This window comes from Neofelis nebulosa, chromosome 8 (assembly GCF_028018385.1).
Source record: "Neofelis nebulosa isolate mNeoNeb1 chromosome 8, mNeoNeb1.pri, whole genome shotgun sequence".
NCBI classification, from domain to species: Eukaryota; Metazoa; Chordata; class Mammalia; order Carnivora; family Felidae; genus Neofelis; species Neofelis nebulosa.
In genome coordinates, this window is record NC_080789.1 from 6,592,754 (window position 1) to 6,617,266 (window position 24,513).

Here is a 24,513-nt window from a genome sequence, read left to right on the forward strand (position 1 = left end):
AACCGTAGGCCCCCCGACCGCCGTATGCAGATAAGCAGCTGGCGTCGCAAAGCCTCACGGGGAGCGCCGCCCCTTCCGGTTTTTGCCCTGGTGGAGTTGTCGCGAGAGTTCGTCGGCCGAACGCCGGAAGCAGCTAGTTGCTCCTGAGCGGCCGAAGGGGCGGGCTCGAGGGCTGGAGTGTAAGCGGCTAGCGGCTCGCTCGGCGGTGCAAGATGGCGGACATCTCCCTGGACGAGCTCATCCGGAAGCGCGGAGCTGCGACGAAGGGGCGGTGAGCAGCCTTTTCTCCCTTCGGTGCTCAGGGCCCGCGGCCTAGCGGGGCTCGGGGCGGGGGAGGGAGCGGCCCGGGAGCGACGCGGAGCGCCGTCTGCGCCCGCCCCCTGCCGCAGCCGCGCTCCTCATTGGCTAGGCCCCGCCGCCGCTGCGGGCCCGGCCGCCCGACCGTCCACTGGCTGGAGGCGCCGTCGCCCTGGCGGGCCAGGGAAGCCGCTGGCCGCGGCGGGGCCGGGGCGCCCGGTTCGTGGGAGCGGCCCCGGGGGTTGGGGTGGGGGGTGGGGGTCGCGCTGGGGCAGGTCGCGCGGGGGGAGGGGCCGTCCCCGACGGAAGGGTCCGGGGGGGTCTCCGCGCACGGCCCCCTCCCGTGGGAAGACCGGCACGTGGGCCCCGCCGTCCACGATCTCTGCTCCGCCTTAGAGTTAGGACGACTGAAGTGTAGCGGGGAAGTGAGTTGCTCGGACTCCTCCGATCTGTTACCGCCACCGCCGAGGCCGAGACCGAGACTCAAACCCAGAGCTTCACTTCCAAATCTTGCGTGCGCTTCCCGGCCCCGCTGCCTCTAACACTCGCCTCCGAGGTGCGGCGTTTCAAGTTCTGCAAGCGCTTTCAAGTATCTCTTGTCCCGTTTGCTCTTTTCGCAACCGTACCGGCCAGGTACTGATATTTTCCCCATTTTGCAGATGAAGAGCTTGAGGCCGGGAGAGGTTAGAGAGACTTGCCCGAGGCCACGAAGAGCTGAGAATCGGGGCTGAGTGCCCTTTAGCAGCCGGCTGAGTTGACCTCAGGCCTGGGCAGAAAAACAGGTGGAACTGGCTGGAGGTTAGAGCTGCTCGGTGCTTGTAACTCCCAGTTGTCAGAGTAGACTGTTCTGGATCTGAGTGAGGAGACGATTTGCAGTGATGTGCCCCAAACTTCCTCTGGACCCTTAAGTATTGTTAGTCCTTTCCAGCCTTTATGGGCTCCAGTTCAGCTGTATGAAGAAGTAAGTGGGAACGTGGCCAACAGTTCTCCAGCACAAATTCAGGTGTCTTCCTAAACTGGCTGTAAAAAACTGGCTGTAGATACTGTTTTCTCCCATGTCATTCACCCAACAGATGTTTATTAATATCCCCCTGTGCCAGTGGTGCAGTGGCTAGAAAATAGATCCTTGCTGTTGCTAACTGAAAGGGAGATCCACCCCCCCCCAGCCCCCCACCCCACCCACATATCCACTACACCTGCTGCCTCCTCTGCAGAACTCAGCAGCCAGCACTCCACCTGGCTCCTCCTTTGCAACAGGCGCACAGGAAGTATTAATTTGCGCAGCTGTTCTCTCCTAGGTCTTCCCCTCCAATAACTGGTGTGGAATTGGTGCTGGGTCCTCTGGCCACTTGGGAATCCATCTGGGTTTCATAGATTTGCTGACAGTTGCTGAATGAACCAGCTTCCCAGGACACGTGCATAGGCCATCAGCTCCCCCACGGCCCTGACTGCGGGCGGTCTGTACTGTCTGTTGGTCTGTACTTTTTTTTTTTTTTTTAGCGTGGAGGTGCGCAGAGTCTCATGTTGGGCATTGGGTGGGGATCCGTGGGATGAACACCTGTCTGCGAGCAGGCAGGCCCGGTGCCCTTCTGGGCCCATTGTTGGGTTCTGTGCCTCCCTGGCGAGATGACTTCTGAGCTGGGCAGCTCCCTCGTTGTAAGACTGGTTCCTGGCAGGTTGCTGAGAAGATTGGATAGAATACAAAAATGTATATTTTAAAGTTTGTACCAGGTAGTGAGTGTTCAGCAAACGTTGGCAATTATCGTGGATCTTTCCTTAAAGGAGTAGATGCCCAAACCCCTCCCCCCCCCCCCCCCCCCGATGCGGGGTGGGGGGTGGGTGGGTCGGTAGGTAACCCTGGAGTCAAACTGTGAAGTTTGAGTTCCCTTCTCTCACTGTCCACATGAGCTTGTGCAAGTTACTTAACCATTCCTTACCTCTCTTATTTATAAAATGTGGATAATAATTCTTTTCTTGGGTGACTGTCAGGACTAAGTGAATTTGTCTACAGTACTTTCAGAGTATTTGATGGTTCTAAGTGTTTGATACATGTTAGTTATGGTCATCATTATGGAAGGCTTTTTTTTTTGTTTTGTTTTTTTAATTTTTTTTCAACGTTTTTTATTTATTTTTGGACAGAGAGAGACAGAGCATGAACGGGGGAGGGGCAGAGAGAGAGGGAGACACAGAATCGGAAACAGGCTCCAGGCTCCGAGCCGTCAGCCCAGAGCCTGACGCGGGGCTCGAACTCACGGACCGCGAGATCGTGACCTGGTTGAAGTCGGACGCTTAACCGACTGCGCCACCAGGCGCCCCTGAAGGCTTTTAAGTAAAGAAGCAACATCCAATTTTGTGTCACGATACGTGAGATAGTATTACTTTGCTATCATGTGAAGATTGGAGGGGGGACCGTGCAGACAGAGACTAGTATGCGTGCTGTGTTTGGATTAAACCTGGTGGAAACTTCATTTTTATTTTACTTGCAAGCCAACAGAAACTACAGCCAGGGTGTCCCTGTCAAGAACTGAAAGGTCTGGGGGCGCCTGGGTGGCGTAGTCGGTTAAGCGTCTGACTTCAGCCAGGTCACGATCTCGCGGTCCGTGAGTTCGAGCCCCGCATCAGGCTCTGGGCTGATGGCTCGGAGCCTGGAGCCTGTTTCCGATTCTGTGTCTCCCTCTCTCTCTGCCCCTCCCCTGTCATGCTCTGTCTCTCTCTGTCCCAAAAATAAATTAAAAAAAACGTTGAAAAAAGAAAAAAAAAAAAAAATTTAAAAAAAAGAACTGAAAGGTCTGAGCTTATTTCAGTGAACAAATGTCATTTTCCTACAGTAACTGTATTCTGTCCTACCTGCTTGCTGAAGAACTGTCCCCTTCCTGGGACTGTGGAATGATGGTGCATGGAGGTCCCAGGAAGACCTTGTGCTTGATGGTTTATGTGGAACCTGCGACTGTCCCCGAAAACTTTCTTCTTCTTAGTGGAAATAGCAAAAGAACCGGTGGAGATGTAAATCACCTCTTTCCCCACAGGTCATGGAATGTATTCATTCTTTGGAGCAGTCTTTCTGTTCTGTGTTCATCACACCTTGTGAGCCAAGAAAGGGGTCATGCTTATTACTACCTGCCCCCCCCCCCCCCCCCCCATTAATCAAAAAATTTCCATGATTACTGTGAAAATAGAGAAAGGGAGAGAATGATACTTCACTCAGCCATGGCGGGGCGCTGTCCTTCCCCCTGCACAGAACTCCCTGGGGACTTCAGTTGCTCAAGGCCCACGGATGAGTCTCCCCGGGAGGGCACTGGGCACCAGCTGCAGTGCGGGCCCGTTCTCGTCGTTTTTTTCCTTAAGATCTGAGCATACTGCTGGTCACGTTAGCAAAGTCGCCCGCTCTGAGTTTAGCTCTCAGATGACAGCTGTCCGTCCACTGCCGCCTCCTGGTTAGGGAAGGTTCCTCTAAGGTGGCAGGCAGCCTTAGTGGGAAGGTTGGACCTTGAGTATGCTGGAGTTGAGCAGCTCTGGGCCAGATGCCCTGTCTGGGGAGTCCTGGGAGCCACGGGGAAGGAGGTTGGTCTCCTTTTCAGGCCAGGGCTCTCTGTTCCTGGTACTGGGGGTTTGTTTCCTTGTTGAAATAAGATAAAGGAATTGTAGACCTGAAGCAAAGAGGAGGAAAGTTAGTCGTTCTGTAACTTGGAGGGGAAGAATTGTGATTTAAAACAGAACATCTGCACGAGAGTCTCTTGGAGGGTAAGGGGATGGTATCTTGTTTCTTTGTGTCTGTGAAGCCCCTAATTCAGAACTGACTCTCGTGTAACAGAACTAAAGTGTGTTTCCTCCACATAAAGATGCCCTGGACACACATGAACCCTGACCCAGAGATGCCCGTGGATTAAAATCCACTTTATAATAACAACCCAGGGCCCCACTAATGGGCCCGGATCCTTGGACTAGACATCTGTCCAGAGCCGGCTCGGGTCAGGGTGTGGGGGAGAGCACCCGGGCTCCAGTGGGGTCCGGGGCAGGCGCTGAGATTCCGGGGTGGGGGCATTGGCTCTCACCCGCAGCGCTCTCCCCAGGACCCCATGGAGTACTAGCGGGGCTCCGGAGCCAGGGCAGAGCCGGGTGGGGCAGTTCAGAGTCCAGAGACTTGCTCAAAACCTCCCCCGCCCCTTCCCAACGAGTGCTGAGGCCAGAACGTGTTTCGGGGACCTCGGGGCCAGTCTGCAGTGAGGCTGCAGGCGGAAGCCGGGCCAGACCAGAGGCTCCGCTGAGGGGCTGGGCTTTGTTAGGGAGCCCTCGGGCGGTTCTTGGAACCGGAGGGTAACACACCGCGGGCTCTGTGTTTTGGAGACCCGGACCTAGCGGGAGTGTTTATTTGAAAAATTCCTGATGACTAATGCCTGCCTTGTACCCAGCGCTGCTGCCCGCCGGGATGAATGGTTGTCCTTTCATGCAGGAGGAGGGGCGGCGATTATAAAAAGCCTGCACACTGAAGCCCCTAAAGCTGCTGGGAAAGGAGCTGAAAGGACTGGGGGTTGAGTGCGGGGGACTGCGGGGAAGCGGCTCGCTCGCGCTCCCACGTCCACCACTACATGCCCTCCCTCCCCGATGGACCTTTTGTGCTGTTCACGGGGATAGAAAGACCGGCCCGAGGCATCTCGGTGGCCTTTCCTGCCAGACAGGCAGCGTGGCGCGTGGGGCCAGAGTGGGCACGCCGCGCCACGCTCGATGTGTGTGTGCTCACCCCCTGGTCACTAGGGAGTGTGCTGTGGTCCTGGACGGGTCTGGGGGCCTAAGATCTTCCGTAGCCTGGGACAGCACTCCCCCTTCTTCAACCCCTCAGTCTCTGGTCTTTATCCTTGACCCATGCTTCATTTATTGGTGCTTTAAGTAGATGCAGTGAAGACCAGCCTTCACCAGGACATCCTCTGTGAAATGTGGAAAATAACCTAATCCTCACAGTTGTGAGCGTGAAAGGAGAATATACGGGGGTGGGGCAGCTGTAGGGTCCCTGACACCACTTGGCGGGAGCTCACAACTGGAAAGCTCTTTGAGCCTTTTTTTATTCCCCTGGTGCAGGGCTGACCCAGGTGAGGAGATGGCAGGGTTTACAGAGGCTCTTAGTGCTGCAGGAGGTGCGGGCTTGGGAACAGGTCCTTGTGATTCAGCGCCGGCAACTTGGGCTTGACCTTCCCCAAGGAGGGAAGCTTCCGGCCAGCCGGGAGGCGGTAAGGGAGAGGCGAGGAGGGAGTGCTCAGGAGGGCAGGAACCGGGGAACCCACCGGAGCTGCTGCGAGAGCAGAGAGGCTGCAGGCTACGGTGGGCTGTCGGTGTGACCTTTGACACCCTCTGCTCTTCCCAAACACCCGGGCCGCGCGTCTAAGTCTTCTCGCTGCCCCACAGGTGTGTCTGGCGGCTCGTGGTGTCCCCACAGGCGTGAGCCTTCCTCTCCTAGGGCGGGAGTGCTCCTCACCATGCTCTCTGTGGTGGCTTGATTCCCCAGCCCAAAGCCTGTGGCTTCAGAGAGGTCCCCTGTGTGATAAGCAGACAGTTTTATCTGGAGTGCTTTCCACTGACGCTGGTTTCTCCTGGATCTGGGCAGTAAAGCTGGATCAAAATCCTTTTCCCCATTTTATGAGTAGGCCTTCAGTCGTAGCTCCTGGTCTGCACGGACAGCCTGTTGCTTTTCTTTGGTGGGTGTAGGGAGATGTAGGGAGCTGAAGGCATTAAAAAACAAACAAACAAAAACAGTGGGGTCACCTCACCAGCTAGTTGGGCCTGCGGGTAGGGCTTTATTAGGAAGCGTGTGTTCCCTCCATAAACACCAGGGGCCCCTCCAGTAGCTGTGGGTTTCGGTGCCGCCAGAAAGCCCAGCTCCACTATTGCCGAGGCCTCGCTGACCCTGAAACTGAGGGCAGGCCACTCCAGGGGGGTGGGGCGTGCTGTCTGTTCCTCTCTCCCTCATCGTGCTTGCTGGCCTCCCTAAACACCCCAGCCCTTTGGCTTTGCCTTTTTTTTTTTTTTTTTTTTAAGCCCCTGCCTCTACAGGAGAAAATGGGACAGGGACGGACAAGCAGCCCCACCCCCACCTTAAACCTAATCGGATCAGTTCTGTAAATGATCCTTTCCCTCTCTCTTCCACCCAGTTCCTGTATAGACCCACTGGAAAGTATTTAAATCCTAAAATAATTTGCTGTTTTTCAAAGAAAATTGGTCCGCGCATCACGGTCTCGGGCAGCGTTCTGGCATGCTGGGGGCAGCAGGTGTGTTTCCTCCAGTCTAAGGATAACCGGATGAAAGTCCAGGCTTGCCTTGGCTGGTTCTTTGGGTACGCTCCTGCTGTGAGCACGGGAGCTGCGGGACAGTCCCCAGGCGGCTGCGGAGGCCCGCGGGAGTACTAGGAGGCCTCCTGGGAGGCCTGGACACAGATGTGGGAGGCCGTACGGGAACTTGTTTGTTCAGCAGAATTTTGCCTTCTGACACCAGGTCCGAGATTCTGAACACTGCCGTCTAATCCAGGACCACCTATGGAGTCAAAAGTGCAGATGCCCAGGCCTTCACCCGGATTTTGGATTTAGGAGCCGTGAGGACGGAGTCTAGACAGCTGTGTTTTTAAGCAACTCCACCAGAGTTTCTAACTTAGCTCAGCCAGGTTTCAGCACCGCTTGTAAAGCACCGGGCCCTGAAACAGAATGAGCCCCGATCTCCCCTCCCAGTCCAGTGGCGAAGAGAAAACAAGCAGATGGAGTTGGAAGCACAGAGGAGGGCTGTCCCGGAACAAGCAGAGAAGGAGGGTTTCCCTCAGAGGAGATGTTGCCTTGGGAGCCAGAGCCCCAGGCAGGGCACCCGCCGCGAGGGTGGGGGCAGTGGTGGTGGCGGCAGCAGCTGGAGTAGACCGGCCTCGTGGTGTGGTGGGCAGGGGGGGGGGTGAGGGAGAAGCTTGTGGACCCCAGGAAGGACTTCCAGGATTGTACTTGGAAGAGCCTTCTCTTTACTCACGAGCCACTGAAGGGCCAACAGAGGAACCCCGCCAGCAAATGAGGCCTGTGTAATGGAGTTTGGTTCATTTCCGATTTTAACGGTTTCTGGATTTGACATTCTTGTTGTTGCAGAGTGTGATAAACACGTACTTGGTTTTATCCCTGGTTCCTGGCCCACAGGTCCTAAAACCCTGAGTTATAAGGGTGGTAGGAGCATCTTTTGTTCTAATGAGGTAGCTTTTGCTGGGTCCCTGGCTAGCTTCAGAACGGGGACTGGTCACCAGGAAGACCTAGGCATGGTTCATTGGAACTTGCAGTCCTCCCCGCCCTCCGCCCTCCTCCCTCCAGGGAGACGGAGGCTGTCCTCAATGGCCAGCCATTCAACCTTGCTTACATAATGGAACCTCTATAAAAACCCCTGTACAGTGGAATTTGGGGAGCTTCTGGGTTGGTGAACACGTGTATGTGCTGGGAGGGTGGTGCACCCCAAGAGGGCATGGGAACTCCACACCCCTTCCATTTGGCTGTTTCTGAGTTGTATCCTTTATAACAAACTGATGGTAGCGCGTAAACTGTTTTTGCTGCATTCTGTGAGCCACTCTAGCAACTTACCGAACTTGAGGAGCGGGCGTGGGTCCCCTCAGTTTTAGTCTGTCAGAAGGATGGGAAGCCCGGGACTTGGGAGTGGCATCTGAAGTGAGGGCCGTCTTGCGGGACTGAGCCCGTAACCTGTGGGGTCTGCGCAGACTCTGGGTATGTTGTGTCAGAGTTGAATCATAGGACACCCGGTGACGTCTAGAAAGTTTGAGAAGGGTTGATGTCAGGAGAACACCCACACTTTTGGCGTCAGAAGTGTTGTGAGTGGAAACAACTCAGACGAAGTGGCTGTTTTTCTTTTCTCCCTGTTAGCGGGTGGCTCCTGCTCCCAGCCCAGTGGGGATCTTGTGCGGGCCCTGGAGACCTGGACCACCCAAGGCAGGCTGGTGTCTTTTGTTTGTCATCGAATCTCTCCAAGCCCGCTCGACCCACCCCACAGGGTGCTGAGAGGGCTGACTGAGAGCAAGCCTGTGAAGAACCTTGGAAACTGAAGTTGTTCTTCCCCTGTGTGGGGTTACAATATTTGGGGGATATGCCTTTTTTTGGCACCAGCATCACTTGGAGGTTATTATTCCTAATGACGTCTCAGAACACCTGGTCTAGGGAGGAAGCCAGTGTGTTACCTAGTGATCGAAACCGCCAGGCCCCTCTTCCGAATTTTATTTGCAACGCAAAGCTAAGAGTCATGACCCAGAAGAGAAGTTTCAACATAAGCCTGTTTGCTCAGCGAGCAGACTTCTGGTTTCTCCAGAAACTCCCTCTCTTCCCAGTAGTACGATGGCTCTACTTCCACGGGCCGCTCTCGACACCCAGATCCACTTAATGTGCAATCTGTACTTGCAGTCTCAATGCCAGACCAGGAATTGGAGGTGTTCGATCTCGTGTTGGGACCCAGCAGAGCCTTCTCAGCCAGCCAGCGCGCACAGCCACCTTCCAGCAGAGGTTTGATGCCCGGCAGAAGATCGGCCCCTCGGACGCCCGGCTCAAGCTGGGAGTCAAGGACGCCCGGGAAAAGCTTCTGCAGAAAGATGCTCGGTTCCGGATCAAAGGGAAAGTGCAGGATGCCAGAGAGATGCTGAACTCCCGCAAGCAGCAGAGCGCGGTGCCCCAGAAGCCCCGCCAGGTGGCCGATGCCCGGGAGAAGATCAGCTTGAAGCGGAACTCCCCAGCCGCCTTCATGAGCCCCCCCATTGGGACAGTGACCCCTGCCCTGAAGCTCACCAAAACCATCCAGGTAGGCGTGGCTCTCCTGGGAAGGCGGGAACAACTGTAGATTCGGGCAGGCGGTGGGGGCCAGGAGTGTTTGGCCAAAATGACAGCTCTCCCGAGTGTTTGGATAGTAACCCTGTGAGGGAGGCGGGGTTTTCAGCGAGTTTCGCGGAGAGGAAAGGGGGCTGCGGCAGAAGTAAGTGACGTTCTCAAGAGAGCTAGCGATGGAGGGAAGAGCGGGGAGAGGACGGACGCCGTGGAGCACGTGCTGTGTGGCAGGCACTACCACCTATGACCTTATTTCTCCTGAGACTCTGGGATCATTACCCCAGTTGTTTGTTTTGTCTTGTTTTGTTTTGTTTTGTTTTGTTTTTAATTTATTTTTGAAAGAGAGAGGGCGTGAGCTGGGGAGGGGCAGAGAGAAAGGGAGACACAGAATGCAAAGTGGGCTCCAGGCTCTGAGCTGTCGGCACAGAGCCCGACGCGGGGCTCGAACCCACGAGCCGTGAGATCACGACCCGGGCTGAAGTCAGACGCTCAACCGACTGAGCCACCCAGGCGCCCCATTACCCCAGTTTTATAAGAGAAGACTCGAGGTCTCAATTGTGAATTCTGGTGCCCAGGGCTAGCGCAACCGGTGAATGGGAGGACCGGGTAGGAGCCTGGTCACACCCGACTCCTTGTCCCGTGCCCTGGCCGATAGCGCAGCTGCCCAGGGGGGCGAAAACAGTATCCTTCGACCTTCGCGGCAACCTTGGTGACAGGAGTAGCGGCTGCGGATGTATCGAGCCAGGCTCGTCGAGCAGGATGACGAGGCTTCTGTCACTCCTGCTTTGGACATGAGGCACTCTAGGGCTTTTTACCACAGACCCAAACTGAGCGCTACCATACTTCAAGTTCAGTGATTCCTGACGCACGGAGGGCACGTGTGGACCCCAGGGGATGAATTCTGGTCTCTGGGTTTTCTAGGTTCCACAGCAGAAGGCCATGGCACCCCTTCACACCCATCCTGCTGGAATGAGGATCAATGTTGTCAATAACCACCCGGCCAAGCAGGTGAGAGAGAGAGTGTGTGTGCACGCGTGAGTGTATGTGCACACGTGTGTGTTTTGATGGACTCTTCTGAGTGGATGAACTGAGGCCTGGCCAAGGTTCCCAGTGTGAAGAATTGGAGAAATTACATTTAGCTTCTTGCAGTTTATGACTTTTAAAAAGAAACTTCTTATGGGGGTGGGGGGGGGGGGTGAGTATTTAAGGGGCAGAGAGGCAGATTGAAAGTCTTCTCTTTTTTATTATAAAAGTAGTATGTGCGGGGGGCGTCCGGGTGGCTCAGTTGGTGAAGCGTCTGACTTCAACTCGGGTCATGGTCTCACGGTTCATGGGTTTGGGCCCCGCGTTGGCCTGCTTCGGATTCTGTGTCTGTCTGTCTGTCTGTCTGTCTGTCTGTCTGTCTCTGCCCCTCCCCAGCTTGTACTCTGTCTCTTTATCTCTCTCAAAAATAAACATTAAAAATAGTAGTATGTGCTTAGTTCAGAACACTGCAAAATAGAGAAAGATTAAAAAGGAAAAAAAAAGTCCCTCTTGGTCCTGCTCTCCAAAGCCAGCTGCTGTTGAAATTCTGCCCTGGTTCCTTTTGTTTTGAGTGTCATTATTGTTTAGTTAATGCATAGCTGTAGTTGTGGTTATATTATTATTCGATTTTCTGTCATTCTGTTTGCACTTGTAACTCAAGCATTTCTCTGATTCACATTTACTGTGAACGTTTTTAATAACTGCATAGTCCTTTGAGTTGATGTTCCAGTTTACTTAAGCCATTTTCCTGTCATTTTCACTGTTAGAAATCCTTCTGTGAACATTGTTGTGGCTAGAGCTCTTTCTCGGGGTTGGATTTATTTCTGTAGGCCAGACTGCCTGGGATGGACTTGCTAAGCCAAGATTGTAAACAAACATCATAAGTGTTTCTAGGTGTTGCCCACATGTGGAGAGGAAACTCTAATGTACCTGGAGGTCGCAGCACTTTTGTGGGGGTCCTTGTGGGTGAGGAGCCAGCCTATCAGGATTTGAACCCTGGCCTCCCGGCCAGTGTCCCCAAGCACCCCCACACACACCCGCTTTTCCAGCCATCATTCAGCTCCATGTCTTGCTGTCCTTGTTCCAAAGGTCTGTTGAGAGTCTGCAGGCCACGTTAGCTGTTCTTTCTTTCTTTTCAGAATGTATATGACCTGGAGGACGATGATGACGCTGTAGCTCCCATTCCCAGTAAACAGATGAAATTTGCAGCCTCAAGCAGCTTTCTCCACCACGTGGTAAGGCATTTTATGTTTCTCCTGCGCTCGCCATGCATAGCAGATCGGGTGGGTGGGAGACGTGGGCGAGTGTATGGCCTTTCAGTTCCGAAATCTTTCTTCCTTCGGGTCCTAAGGTTTTCAGAACTGGAACTAATCCAGTGGCTGGTTTCATAAATGCTGAGACCAGAGTGGCCGGTGATCGTGTTCAAGGGCCCGCAGCTAGCGAAGTGTGGGGCTACACCCTCCAGCTGCTGCTGGAGGCACTTCGGGGGAAGTGTGAGATCACACGGGAGGGAATCCCGTTTTCTTTCCTCTGTGGCAGAATGTTCTGTGTGTTCTCCTTCCCTCCGATTCCATTTTTGAAACTGGACTCCCTCAGTCGGTGTGAGCGAGAATAAACGACCTTGCCTGTGCTCTCCACCCCGTGCAGCCCGCTTGCAGGGCAAGACTGGGTGCTGGTCAGATGCCACGCAGAGAAGCAGAGAGAGCAGTATCTGGAATGGCAGGGAGGCCGGCGTCAGCGGGTATAGCCAGTTACGGGGAGGGCGGCCAGGGGCCACCCGAGCCGAGGGCCTTTGTTTGGCCTGCAGAGACCCAAAGACTCCGTATTGTCACTGCGTTGAATGTGCGGACCAGTTTCCTGGTTGCCACTGAAGTTCTTAAAGTGATACGTGAAGCTGAAGGTTGCCGATTTGTTACGGGCACCGGGCCTTTGCGCTGGTTGCGTTGCTGAGGTCTGCTGCCGGGGGGGTGTCGGCTGGCTCGGTTCGTGGCTCACCCTGATTGAGAAAATGCAGGGTTTGTGTGAACCAATTTAAGACTCCCCTTCCCGCCCACCCGGTGAGGTGGGTACTACTGTCGTTCCTGTTTTACAGATGAGGAATCAGGCCCAGAGAGGTTAAATACACTCAATATCACCCAGCTTATAAATAGGGGATCTGAGATTCCAGCTCAAGCAGCCTGGCTCCCAGGCCCTGCGTGTAACCCCTACGCTCACTGCACTGGCTCTCAAGACTCAGCAGCTTGAGAAATGTGGAGTCGAGCGTGAGGAGTGGACGCGTCATTTGATTCAGAGAAGCTGGTGAATCAGCCCTGCCGCTTCTGCCTCCGACCTCTTTTTCCTCAGACGCGCTAACACCCGGGAGCTGACTGGCTTATATATCCAAGGGACCACATCCCCAGTCAGGGGCAGCAGGGGAGGGAGGGAACTGCGTCTGCTGGTCTGCACCTGCCAGCTCTGGCAGCCTGTCCCTGACGGTCCGGGAGCTGATCGGGCCAGGGGTCTGCATGGTGCCTCTGTGTGGTCGAAACGGGGACCAAAAAGCTGGGAGTCTGGGCCTTCTTAAGAGTGGGTTCCTGTGCCTCGCCAGCGCAGAACTGATAATCAGCCCATTGTGTGAGAAGCAGGTCTGGGAATGAACTTGACCCCAAACTTTCGGCCTTCTGCTTAGCCCCGAATCATAGGGTTTTCATAAAGTCTACGTGGTATGAGTCGGCCTGTGGCTTCAGATCAGGCCTGCATGGAAGTTTCTCACCAAGGACTTCTGCACTAGAGAGTGGCTTCTGTGAACACAAACTGTGTTTCTCCCCTCCCGCCCATTCCTTGGGGGAAGTCCCTCGCAACCTTTTTTGGCTCCAGACCTCTAAGGGAGTTGCGGAGCCGGGAGGGCTCGGGGGTGGCGGTCGTGAGCCCCTTAGGGCTTTTCTCTCCCCTTCTTCTCTAGCCCCTCAGATTCCTGTCTGCCTCTTGTTTAGGCCGGGCTGAGCAGTTCCAAGTTCTCCGTGTCCAAGGCCCTCCCTCTCACCAAAGTGGTTCAGAATGATGCGTACACAGCTCCTGCCCTCCCCTCCTCTGTTCGAACAAAAGCCTTGACCAACATGTCTCGGACGCTAGTGAACAAGGAGGAGCCTCCCAAAGAGCTGCCGCCTGCTGAGGTGAGGTGAAGGTGAAGGAGAGAAAGCGAGCATACCAGTGGAGAGTCAGCCCGCGCTGGGTGGGCAGTGTGTTGTGCGTACCGTGTCGCGTCCTCACGGCACCTCCGTGAGGTAGGCGGACGTGGCCACCTCCATTTCACAAGCGACCAAACCGAGACCCGGTGGCCCCTGCCCTTCGGTCGCTTGCAGGCGAGTGGGGAGGACAGAGGTGCAGACAGGGCAATTTTGTGTGGCGGTAGAACGGAGGTCTGTCCAGAGGAGAGCTGCCGGGAGCACTGAGGAAAGAGCATTGGTCCCCTGGGCAAGCGGGGAAGGCTTCGAGGAGAAGGTCCACCTGAGCCGGGTGGGTCTTGAAACATGAGTGGCATTCCGTGGAGAGGCTCAGAGGCCTGAAAGTGTCTGGCATATCTGGGAGGTGATGAGAGGTTCCGGCCCTTAGCGTGGGGTGGTGGGGCCTCTAGGGGGGTTTCCTCTGGGCCTTCCTGGCCGCTGGCCCAGAGCACGTGCTGCTGTTGAGCACATAGCTGTTGTGTGACTTCTGGTAACTGTCTTGTCTGGCAGCCTGTCCTCAGCCCCTTGGAAGGCACCAAGATGACAGTGAACAATCTGCACCCTCGAGTCACTGAGGAGGACATCGTGGTGAGTACTGTATCCTGCCAGAATCTTACATCTCAAGCCGCTTCTGTGTCAGGGGCCCCCAAGACCACCGCCAGGTTTGCTCGTTCTTTAGGAGGGCTCACGGGACTCCGCGTGGAGTCACGTCAGGCCCAGGGTTTATTACAGGATCCAAAGCAAAATCAGCAAAGGGAAAGGCTCGTGGGGCAAAGGCCGGGGGTCCAGGTGCAAATTTCTGGATTCTTCTCCCCGTGGAGTCAGGATGCACTCTATTTCCCAGCAGCGAGTTGTGTCGCGTGAAACCAGGGAAGCTCATTACAGATTCAGTGCCAGGGTTTTTATCAGGAACTAGTTACGTAGACACCCTCTGCCAGTGCATACCAGCATTCCAAGATGCCCCAGAGGAAAGCAGGTGTTCAGCATAAACCACATCGTTTGCACAGTTTAGGCTCAGTGAACCACTCCTATCGATCGGGGTGGTGGGAGTCCCAAATTCCAAGTTCCCAGACACCAGCCAGGGCGCAGCCTTGGAAGCCGGTCTTTGAGAAGATAGCCGTCGGACCGGCTGTGTCAACTCTGTTCTTCACAGCTTCTAAATCAGGGCCAGGGGACCGTGCTGGATGGGTCTTGAATGAGATCTTCTTGTTCCGTGGCATAAAGTCCGGTGGTTCCTATCTTCCTGTGAGCCTTTGGAATTTCTGCCTCCTCCAGGGGTTTTCACGATGATTCCAAAGTAAAAGGAAATGGGATGGATTGGTGTTACTTGGTGGTTGGCTTTTCTAGATTGCCCTGGTCTGTCCTGTCCCACCCTTAGTTCATGGACAGAACCTAAACCTGGGAAGCAGGCGGCCAGGTCCAGCCGGCACTGCTTGTCTGCCTCGTTTTCGTTTGGGCACCAGAAAACCCCACCATCAGTTTAAAAGTCCAGGTCCCCTTTTAGCTGTGAACTGTCAGATCACGGAATGAACGCACCAAATTCAGTCACAGCCCATGGTGGCCGCCTCGCTTGACAGTGGTTTCGGTTGTGAAACGTGACTGCTGTGTGATGGCTTTGAGAAGGAAGCAGGCTCCCCAGTGAACGGTACGCACGGTGGAGGTTGTAGCCTACTTTGTCTAATACTTCACGAGTTAATAAGGGATTAAAACAGATTTTTTTTCCTGATTATAAAAGGAGTAATAGCTACCATATTGAGCACTTGTTTTTGTTTTTCTTAAATTTATTTGAGAGAGAAAGATAGGCACGCACACGCGGGGGAAGGCCGGTGGGGGGGGGGGAGGGGGGGGAATCCAGAGCAGGCTCCGCATTGTCAGCACAGAGCCTGACACGGGGCTCCATCCCAGGCCCATGAGATCGTGACCTGAGCTGAAATCAAGAGCCAGATGCCTAACCGACAGAGCCACCCAGGCGCCCCTATTGAGCACTTACTAGGTGGCAGGTACTTTGTATGCAGGGTCGTGGAAACTGACTGCCTGTGGTCACCACCACGCAGAGTAACCGCTGGTAGTAGCCACCCTCCCGTCTCTACCGACACAGGTAATGTGTGGAGAACAGCAGTGATGAAGTTGGGGTCACACTTAACATTCAGTTCCACATTTGGGTTTTGGAATTTAACATTTTCCACTTCATCATTAAAAACAAATCATTCCAGGGACGCCTGGGTGGCTCAGTCGGTGAAGCGTCCGACTTCGGCTCAGGTCACGATCTCACGGTTCATGGGTTCGAGCCCCGCGTCGGGCTCTGGGCTGACGGCTCGGAACCTGGAGCCTGCTTCCGATTCTGTGTCTCCCTCTCTCTGTGCCCCTCCCCCACTCGCGCTCTGTCTCCCTCTGTCTCAAAAATAAATAAACTTTTTTTTTTTTTTTTAACGTTTTATTTATTTTTGAGACAGAGACAGAGCATGAACGGGGGAGGGTCAGCGAGAGGGAGACACAGAATCCGAAACAGGCTCCAGGCTCTGAGCTGTCAGCACAGAGCCCGACGCGGGGCTCGAACTCACGGACCGCGAGATCGTGACCTGAGCCGAAGTCGGCCGCCCAACCGACTGAGCCACCCAGGTGCCCCTAAATAAACATTTTTTAAAAATTTTTAAATAAAATAAACCAAATCATTCTGTGACTTTTTGTCCTCATAACAACCTTGTGAAAGGAGTTACTAGTGAAGAAACGGCATGGGTGGGAGTCGGCCTCCGTGGACCATTTCCATGTTCCCTCTCTGGCCTCACCTCCTGCTCTGCAAGACACGAGGCGTCAGAGCACATGGTGCTGGCAGTGACACGTGTACAAAGCACTGCCCTGAAAAATGACTTCATTTGGGCTTTCAGCAGCCCTGGGAAGTAGGTGAGACCTTCCTTCCCGCCCCCCCCGCCCCCCCCCCCCCCCCGAAGAGAAAACTCATTGTCAGAGAAGTAACTTGCACATTCCCAGGTGACATAGCAACCACTACCTGTGATGAGCCTACATGTTCCTTTTCGTGACGGAGCTCTCAGAGAAATTCTCTGTTGAGACAGTGGATGCCGAAGCAGGACTTTGGGATGCCCTGCTGGGGGCGGAGGGACTCCAAGGCTTATAAGTCCAGACCCATTTCTTGCTGCCAGCTCAGCTTGTCCCCTCGTCTGGTCCCACAGTGAGAGGCACCTAAAATGGCACCTCCCTGAAATCCTGGGCATTGGACATATTCAACTGGAGTGTAGCCACCAGTCTACCCAGAGCCCCCTGGAGTGTGTGAATGGCAGGCAGGCAGTATAATGGCCCCAAATTCTCCTCTGATGATGCTAACCCCTCTTGTTCTTTGCAGGAGCTTTTCTGTGTGTGTGGAGCCCTCAAAAGGGCTCGGCTGGTCCATCCTGGGGTAGCAGAGGTGGTCTTCGTGAAGAAGGATGATGCCATTACGGCATATAAGAAGTATAACAACAGGTGTTTGGATGGTGAGTCCGGGAGAAAGCAGCCACCTTACTGTCCTGCTGCTCGTTGCTATCAAGCGGCAGGCCATCAGAGCAGGCCTTCCTCTGAGATGGGGGGCGGGGAGGGGCTCCTGGTTCGTTCATCCCTCTGGGATTTCCTCTGCACCAAGAACATAGGGACGTGCAGTACCCTGGGCTGCCTGTTTTACAGGTTTTCATCCAGCTCTAGTACATAACTCTAGCAAGCAGAGAAATACCATTTCTCCATGGATAGTTCTCTTAAGAGGTCTTGCCGGGGAAGCCAGGAGTCCTAGCCGCCTCCTTCCAGATGTTGGTCTGATTACTGCTAGGAAACAGGTTCCTAAAAGGCCTGAAGCCTTGTCTAACTGTTAGCACCTGGGTGAGCTCTGCTTCTAGGGAGTAAGCTACTGATTTTACTGAGTTCAGAGTCACATTGTTTATCTCGGGTTAGCCTGTAGAGAGAAACTCTGTCTGCCATGCCACTTTTCTCCACTGTTCTGTTCTTTCTGTGTTTATTGAATAATTTGTGTATTTATTGCGTACGTACATCGATGCAGAGACTAATAGACAGCTGGTGGGGTTTTGACTTGCGTTTCCCTGATGGTGAATGATGTTGAGTGTCTTTTCATGTGCATATTCACCATTTGTATATCTTAGAGAAATGTGTATTCAGGCTATTTGCATACTTGTTGAGTTTAAAAGAATTTTTTTTTTAATGTTTGTTTCTTTATTTTGAGAGGGTGGGGATAGAGGGGTAGAGAGAGAGAGAGAGATAATCCCAAGCAGGCTCTGCGCTGTCAACACGGAGCCCAGTGCAGAGCTTGATCTCGTGAGCCGTGAGATCACGACCTGAGCTGAAATCAGGAGTCAGATGCTTAACCAACTGCGCCACCCAGGCACCCCTAAAAGAATTCTTCATATATTCTTAATATGTCTCTTATCAGATAAGTGATTTGCCAATAGTTTCTCCCATTCTGTAGGTTGTCTTTTCACTCTTGTATTCAATGTATGCATTTACAGGTGTATGTTTTCCTCTAAGCAGTGCCTTTGCTACTACATCCCATATATTTTCGTATATTGTGTCTTTATTTTCATTCACCTTTGAGTATTTTCTGAATTCCCTTGTGATTTCTTCTTTGACCTGTTGGTTATTTAGAACTGTTTTGTTTAATTTTCATATATTTGTGAATTAGCCAAATTTCCTTCTGTTCCATAAGTGTTCAAGGAGAATATGTGTTTTGCTGCTGGTAGATGTCTCTTAGGTCTAGGTGACTTATAATTTTCTGTTTCCTTTTTGGTCTTCTGCCTGGTTGTTGTATCTATTAATGAAAGTATATTCCTCAGCTATATTGTTCACTTATTTAAATTCTGCTGGTTTTGCTTTGTGTATTTGAAGCTCTGTTAGTTGCATTTATGTTTATAATGGTTTTCTTCCTGGTGAATTGACCTTTTATCATTACAAAATGTTCCTGTTTGTCTCTAGATAACATTTTTTGTTCTAAAGTCTGTTTTGTCTTATATTAGAATAGCCACTTCAGCTTCCTAGGGTTGCTATTTGGGTATTTTGTTTATTTCCATCCTTTTACTTTCAACCTTTCTGTATCTTTGAATCTAAGGTCTGTCTCCTACAGATAGCATATTGTTGAATTTTTTTTTTTTTAAATCCGGTCTGACCGTCCCTGCCTTTTGATTGGATTAATTAATCCATTCACATTTAATGTGGCTTTTTTTTTTTTTTTTTTTTTTTTTTTTTTTTTTTTTTTACATTATATGACTATTTTCTAGTGTGGTATTTTAGTTCCTTTAAAATTTTTTTCACCATATTTTTTGAGTCACTATCTTACTGCTCAAGGGTTTATAGTGTTTGTGGTAACTTATCAGAGTCTATTTCAGATAAATACCGAATTCTAGTGAGATATAAAAATGTTGCTCCTACTTGGCTGTATTCCTTCTTCCCCCCTTTTTTGTGCTGTTACTGCAGTGCTAGTCACATAGCGTGCAAAGTAGCAGCGTGGTACTTGTCACAGTTAATCCTTCATAGACGAAGTAGAAGTGTGTATATTCACTTTTGAATTCTTTTTTTCACTTAGTTTCGTCACGTAAACATTTTCCTTTACTGCTTCACAAAGAAGTTTAGACTGCGTCACAGAGTTCAGTGTCTCCCTTCCTTCCGGTTCTCATCTTCTGCTAGAAGCAAGGAATGTTGGCCACTTTGCATTTTGGTGCTGTCATTGCTGAGGTTTCATAGCCCTCAGCCTGGGATCCCCAAAGCCTGGCCGCTCCATCCCCGGTCACGGTCACAGAGCCAGAGCTGCCAGTGGTGGGTGCAGAGGTCACAGCCCTTGGCCTTTTGTCCTAGGCCGAAATCTCATGGCAGAGCTTTCTCTTTTTTGCTCTTTTTCAGGACAACCAATGAAGTGCAACCTTCACATGAATGGGAACGTTATCACCTCAGACCAGCCCATTCTGCTGTAAGTTCCAAAGGCGGTGGTGCTGGGGACAGAGTGGAGCTTATCTCCTTGTTTACTCTGTGTGATTGTCTCTTCTCCTTGGGGTAACTTGCCTGCAGAACCGCTTTCCTCTGTTCCGTTTCCTCCACTCTGATGGCAGGTGGTCAGTCGGAGTGCTGAATTTTGTACAAAGTGAGACGTCTTGTCATTTCCGCAGGGGTTGACCCCACGAGCTAGCGTTAAGACCTTGTCCTCAGCTCTATAATTTAGAAATACCTCAGAAGGAAGTGGAGAGCAGGCCACTTGTGTCCTTTGTACAGCTGTGTGCACCACCCAAGTGATTGGAAAACTCCCACCTCCTTGTCATTGACCCTGATGGAGACGGTACCCGGTGCCAGCCCTGTTTTTTTTTTACACCTGCACATACATGTCTGGCCCAGGACTGAGGATTTTTCAGAGCCTGAGATGCATAAAATGTAGCCTGGCAGGACATCTTTTATAGATGAGGAGACAAAAACCTCAGGAGGATATTAGACTTGCCAAGGTCGGTGGGGCAGGCAGACGGACGTTGAAATGTAGAAGGACCAGGATTTGAACCTTAGATATTGAATTGTGTGATTTGGACAAGTTTTTAAAGCTGTATTCCAGGAATAAGTTGTATTCTGAAAAATGAGGGTTTTAATGACCTAATAAGTTTGGGAACCGTTGCGCTAAACGGAGTGAATTCAGTTTCCGTACTTCAAGACTTCTCCAAATCCATACTAAGCTGACGTGTGTGACCACCCCTCAAGGACATACGGAGTGTTTCCTAAACCTAAAACCCCCGATCACAACAGGCTACAGAATGTAATGCGATCAAGGGGTGCGGAGAGCGTTACGTTCAGCGCCCAGCTTTCGTAACCTGCTTGGTAAATGGTGGGTTCCCTCCCCATCCGAGGGAGAACTGACAAGGATTTTGACTCTTCTCTGCTCTCCACAGACGGCTGAGTGACAGCCCCTCAGTGAAAAAGGAGAGTGAGTTGCCTCGCAGGGTGAATTCTACTGCCTCCTCCAACCCTCCTGCCGAAGTGGACCCTGACACCATCCTGAAAGCGCTCTTCAAGTCCTCAGGGGCCTCTGTGACTACACAGCCCACAGAATTCAAAATCAAACTCTGAGCAGGGGAGTGAGGCAGCCAGAAGCAGGGGCAGAGGAGGGTGGCTCTGTTTCCTAAAGCGAAGCTTGTGACCAATGGGCCGTCGGACTGGAGGCCCCTGAGCGTGGGAAGGGTCGCCAGGGGTAGAGAGCTTCCTCGCTGGACGGAACCCACCTTTCTGTGTTGTGTTCTACCCCGTGCTCCTCTGTGCGTTAATGTTTCCTGTAGTCTGTCCCTTCTCCCTCCACCTCATCACCAGGGTAGGCTTGTGTGGCTCGGAGCGTCTCTACCCCTAATTTGAGCCCCTAATTTGAACTGATTCCTTGTCTGAAAATGATACCCTAAATTCTCTGGGTGGCTTTCGTGTGGCCCCATGGAGTGCAGGGAAGGGCCTCTTTGAAGGACACTTGTTTTCTCCAGGAGGCGAGGAGTCGCCTCCCCTTTCTTGTTTTTAAACTTTCAAGCGGAGTGAGGAAGGGCGCCCCTGCCGTCCTAGCGGAAGCCAGGTCCGCTCCGGAGCTGGGCCGCTCACCTGCCTGGTCACTGCACGCGGCCTGGGTGCTCTCACCGCGACTGGCTCTAGACCCGTGTGGTCTGGAGGGGCCACGCCGCAAGGGCGGCGGGGGATGCTGCTGCGCCACTAGGAAGAGCCTTCCCGGCCCTTGGCTTCGAGGGCCTGTGCCGTCTCAGGTGACTTGGTAACTTCTCGAGTTCACGGTTCCCATTCTTTGGGTTATGCCTGGTGCCCCGCCCCAGCTCTCAGCCTTCTCGGTATCGTTGCGGGCAGGGGCTGGCCGCCTTCCCAGTGCTCACCTGGCACGGCACTCTTCATACCTTGGGTGCAAGGCTTAGGTGCAAACGCCAGCTCTCCGCTAGTTGGGTTTGTCTTGTTTTTTTATATAAAGGTCTGGCTATTATTGTTCTGTGACACTGAGGGTCTGGGGGGTTATTTGAATGGGAGTAATGTCTTGCTCCTGGCTTTTTCTGGCTTCAGATGCCTACAGGACAGTGGGGATGCTGAGAGAGGCACAGATCCAGCCACCACCAAGGGGCACTGTTCCCATTGTTGGGAGGGACCCATCCATTCGTGACCAGAGGGGTCTTTTCCTGCCTTGGCAGTGAAGGGCACAGGAGTGGTGGGTGGCCTTGGTGGCGGGGGGTGGGGGGGTGTTGAGAGAGCAGAGCAGCCCTTCCAGGCAAGCTGGTAGGTTGTTCCCTCGGCGTGGTTCCAGGCAGTTGGTGCAAAACTGTAGCCCCCAGGGGCAGCCCCCGAATACCAGGACAGCATGGCTCCAGGGGCATCCTCCGTCTCCGCTGCTGCTTTGTTGGGACTTCGAGGGAATCCAGGCTGGCAGAGCTGGAGCGAGCTGGGCAGCAGGGCTCTGGAGCGCTACAGAATCCGTAGCGAGTGTCGTGAAAGGCGCAAGTCTAGGAAGTAAAGGAGACCTGAGACACTAAAGAGTCTTTCATGGCCTGCTTGGGGCCAGCCCAGTGAAGAAGAATCTGGAAACTCACGTTTTCAGAGTTCTGTCGGTAAGCGGGAAGGACTCAGGCTGTGAACGCTGTGCAGCCCTCCAGCTCTGAGGTTCCTTGGGCCTTAGGAGTCCAAGGAATGTACCTGACGGTGCCCCAGCTTCCAGTTCTCTAAAGGATGCTGCTTTTGTTCCTTTCTTCCCTTCTCCCCACTTTGAACGGGTGCAAACTTAGTTCTCCTCAGCAGCTGGAAGACATTCTTCCTACACTTTCCCCTTCTTGATCCATGAGAGCACCCACAAGGCAGTAGGACCTGGTTTTTCAGGTACTGGGGACAGTCGGATCACTCCTTGGACTCTGCTTCAAGTAGGGATGGTAAATCGCCCGCCTGCATATGGCTTCACCCCCTCCCCCGCCCCGGGCCAGGTACTCCGGTGGTCACAGAGTGTCCACGGAGCCCAGCTGCAGCCTCTTGGCCATCTGGGCCCTGTCCTCCGGACGGCCGTGTGGTCCTTTGCAGGGTGGAGCCTGTTGGCCTCCCGTGCTTCGTAGGGTGTCGTCATGGGAAATGGAAGAGAAGGTGATGGGCCAATCCTTGTGTCCCTCCACCTCCCACCCCTCCACATTCCTCACGTGTATCTCTTGTTCAGAAGGAGAGGAAGAGACATTAAGGGATAGAGGAGACTATATGTTACTTACCCATTTCTGAATAAATATTTGTTATTCCTACCTTTGAGCTGTCCTTTCTTAAAAGATGATGAGTGGCCTTGTGGGACTTGGCTCTAGAAAACAGGAATCAGCCTCTGCTTTCCTCCTCACCAGCTATGACCTTGCGCAGCTCCTCACAGGACTTGCCGAACCCCAGTTTCCTCAGCCTGGGACGTGAGCATGAGTCTGGGAGGCACCGGGCACAGTGCCTCGGTACATCCTGGGCCTGAAATGCCTCACTGGGTATCCGGCATCGTCAGCCCTGACATAGAATCCGGTCTGTTCATGGCGAACAAGAGAGCCCGAATTTGGCCTTGGTTTGAAGTTCAGCTCCTCAGCGAAATTGACCTTCGACCGATTCCGCATTAGAAAGGAAGTAATTCGTTGATGGTGTGTGTGTGTGTGTGTGTGTGTGTGTGTGTGTGTGTGTGTGTGTAAAATACACATAAGATTTACTATCTTAACCATGTGTGAGTGTGTGCTTCAGTGGTGGTAGATACATTGACATTGTGCACCTGTCACCGCCATCCTCCCGGTAACTCTTCATCTTGGAGAACGGAAACGCTATTCACATGAAACAGCAACTGCCCGTTCTCCCCCCCCCCCCCCAAACCCTGGCAAGTATTCGTATACTTTCCGAGATTCTGACTACTCGCGTAGGTAGAATCCTGCAGTATGACTGGCTTATTTCATTTAGCAAAATGTCCTCAAGCTTCTTCCAGGTAGCATACATCAGAATTTTCTTTTTAAATTGACGAATCCTACATGGTACGCGTATACCACATTTTTCTTACTCGTCTGTGGACCGACAGCTGGATTGCTTCCGTTTTGTAGCTATCGCAAAGAATGTTGCTGTGGACACGGGTATACAAATTTCTCTTTAAGACCCTACTTTCAATTTTGGGGGGCCATACCCGGAAGTGGAATTGCTGAATCACGTGGTAATTCTATTTGTAATTTAAGGAACTGCTGTTTCAGTTACCACAGTGGCTGTACCGTTGTACATTTTCACATGGTTTTATTATGGTATCAAAAGTGGAACAGCTCCTCTTCTGGAAAGGTGGGATGGAAAACTTACCTTTATCCTTTCCACTAAATACAGCCCTGGAAATTTTATTTTTTTTAACGTTTATTTATTTTTGAGACAGAGCATGAATGGGGGAGGGGCAGAGAGAGAGGGAGACACAATCGGAAGCAGGCTGCAGGCTCCGAGCCATCAGCCCAGAGCCCGACGCGGGGCTCGAACTCACGGACCGTGAGATCGTGACCTGAGCCGAAGTCGGACGCTTAACCGACTGAGCCACCCAGGCGCCCCAGCCCTGGAAATTTTATATAAACCAAGCATAAGCCTGAAAGGTGGAGAGAAAGCAGATTACCTGCACTGAGTTCCATGGATTTCTTTTTGCTTCACATCTCCCGGCCAGTGCTGGAGAAGCAGACAAAAGCCCAAATAAGGGCCAGAATAGGGATGGCTTAGCAAGACTAAAAACTCCAGCCAAACCACAGAAGAAACCACCCTGACTTGGCCAACATACGCCAAATTGGGAACCTAGGCTTCTCTCCTAGCTAGGCTGTACTGGGGACACCCCAAGTTTCCTGTTGGGGTGGTATCAGAGAAGGCCAGGCAGGGAGCTGGAACTTGCGGTCGGTGTCACGGGAGGCCACCTGAGAAATGAGGCCCCCCAGCCCCTCCCAACCAGGGTGTTGTAAGCAGAGGTGTAATGGGATGATGGAACTCACCCCACAAAGTAGTAACTGGGAGGCGCTCCCACCCTGGGCATCAGCAGACCTCAAGCAAGGAACCTGAACCTGGCAGTAATTAAGTGGTGCCTTTCCATCCCTATCGGAGGGGGTGTGCTGTAACAAGATGAAATGGGATTCAGTCTTCGTAGCAACCCCAAGTGTCCATGT

The 24,513-nt window shown here is 52.8% G+C and overlaps 1 protein-coding gene across 1 annotated transcript; it reads left to right on the forward strand.

Moving 5' to 3' along the window:
- Positions 1–118: 118 nt before the first annotated feature.
- Positions 119–22,623, forward strand: POLDIP3 (DNA polymerase delta interacting protein 3). Its single transcript, XM_058741118.1, has 9 exons — positions 119–271; positions 8,712–9,102; positions 10,047–10,133; positions 11,288–11,383; positions 13,121–13,300; positions 13,862–13,939; positions 16,710–16,839; positions 19,241–19,307; positions 20,266–22,623. The coding sequence occupies exons 1-9, from the start codon at positions 213–215 to the stop codon at positions 20,441–20,443; spliced, it is 1,266 nt and encodes a 421-aa protein (XP_058597101.1). The 5' UTR covers positions 119–212; the 3' UTR covers positions 20,444–22,623.
- The last annotated feature ends 1,890 nt before the right edge of the window (positions 22,624–24,513 follow it).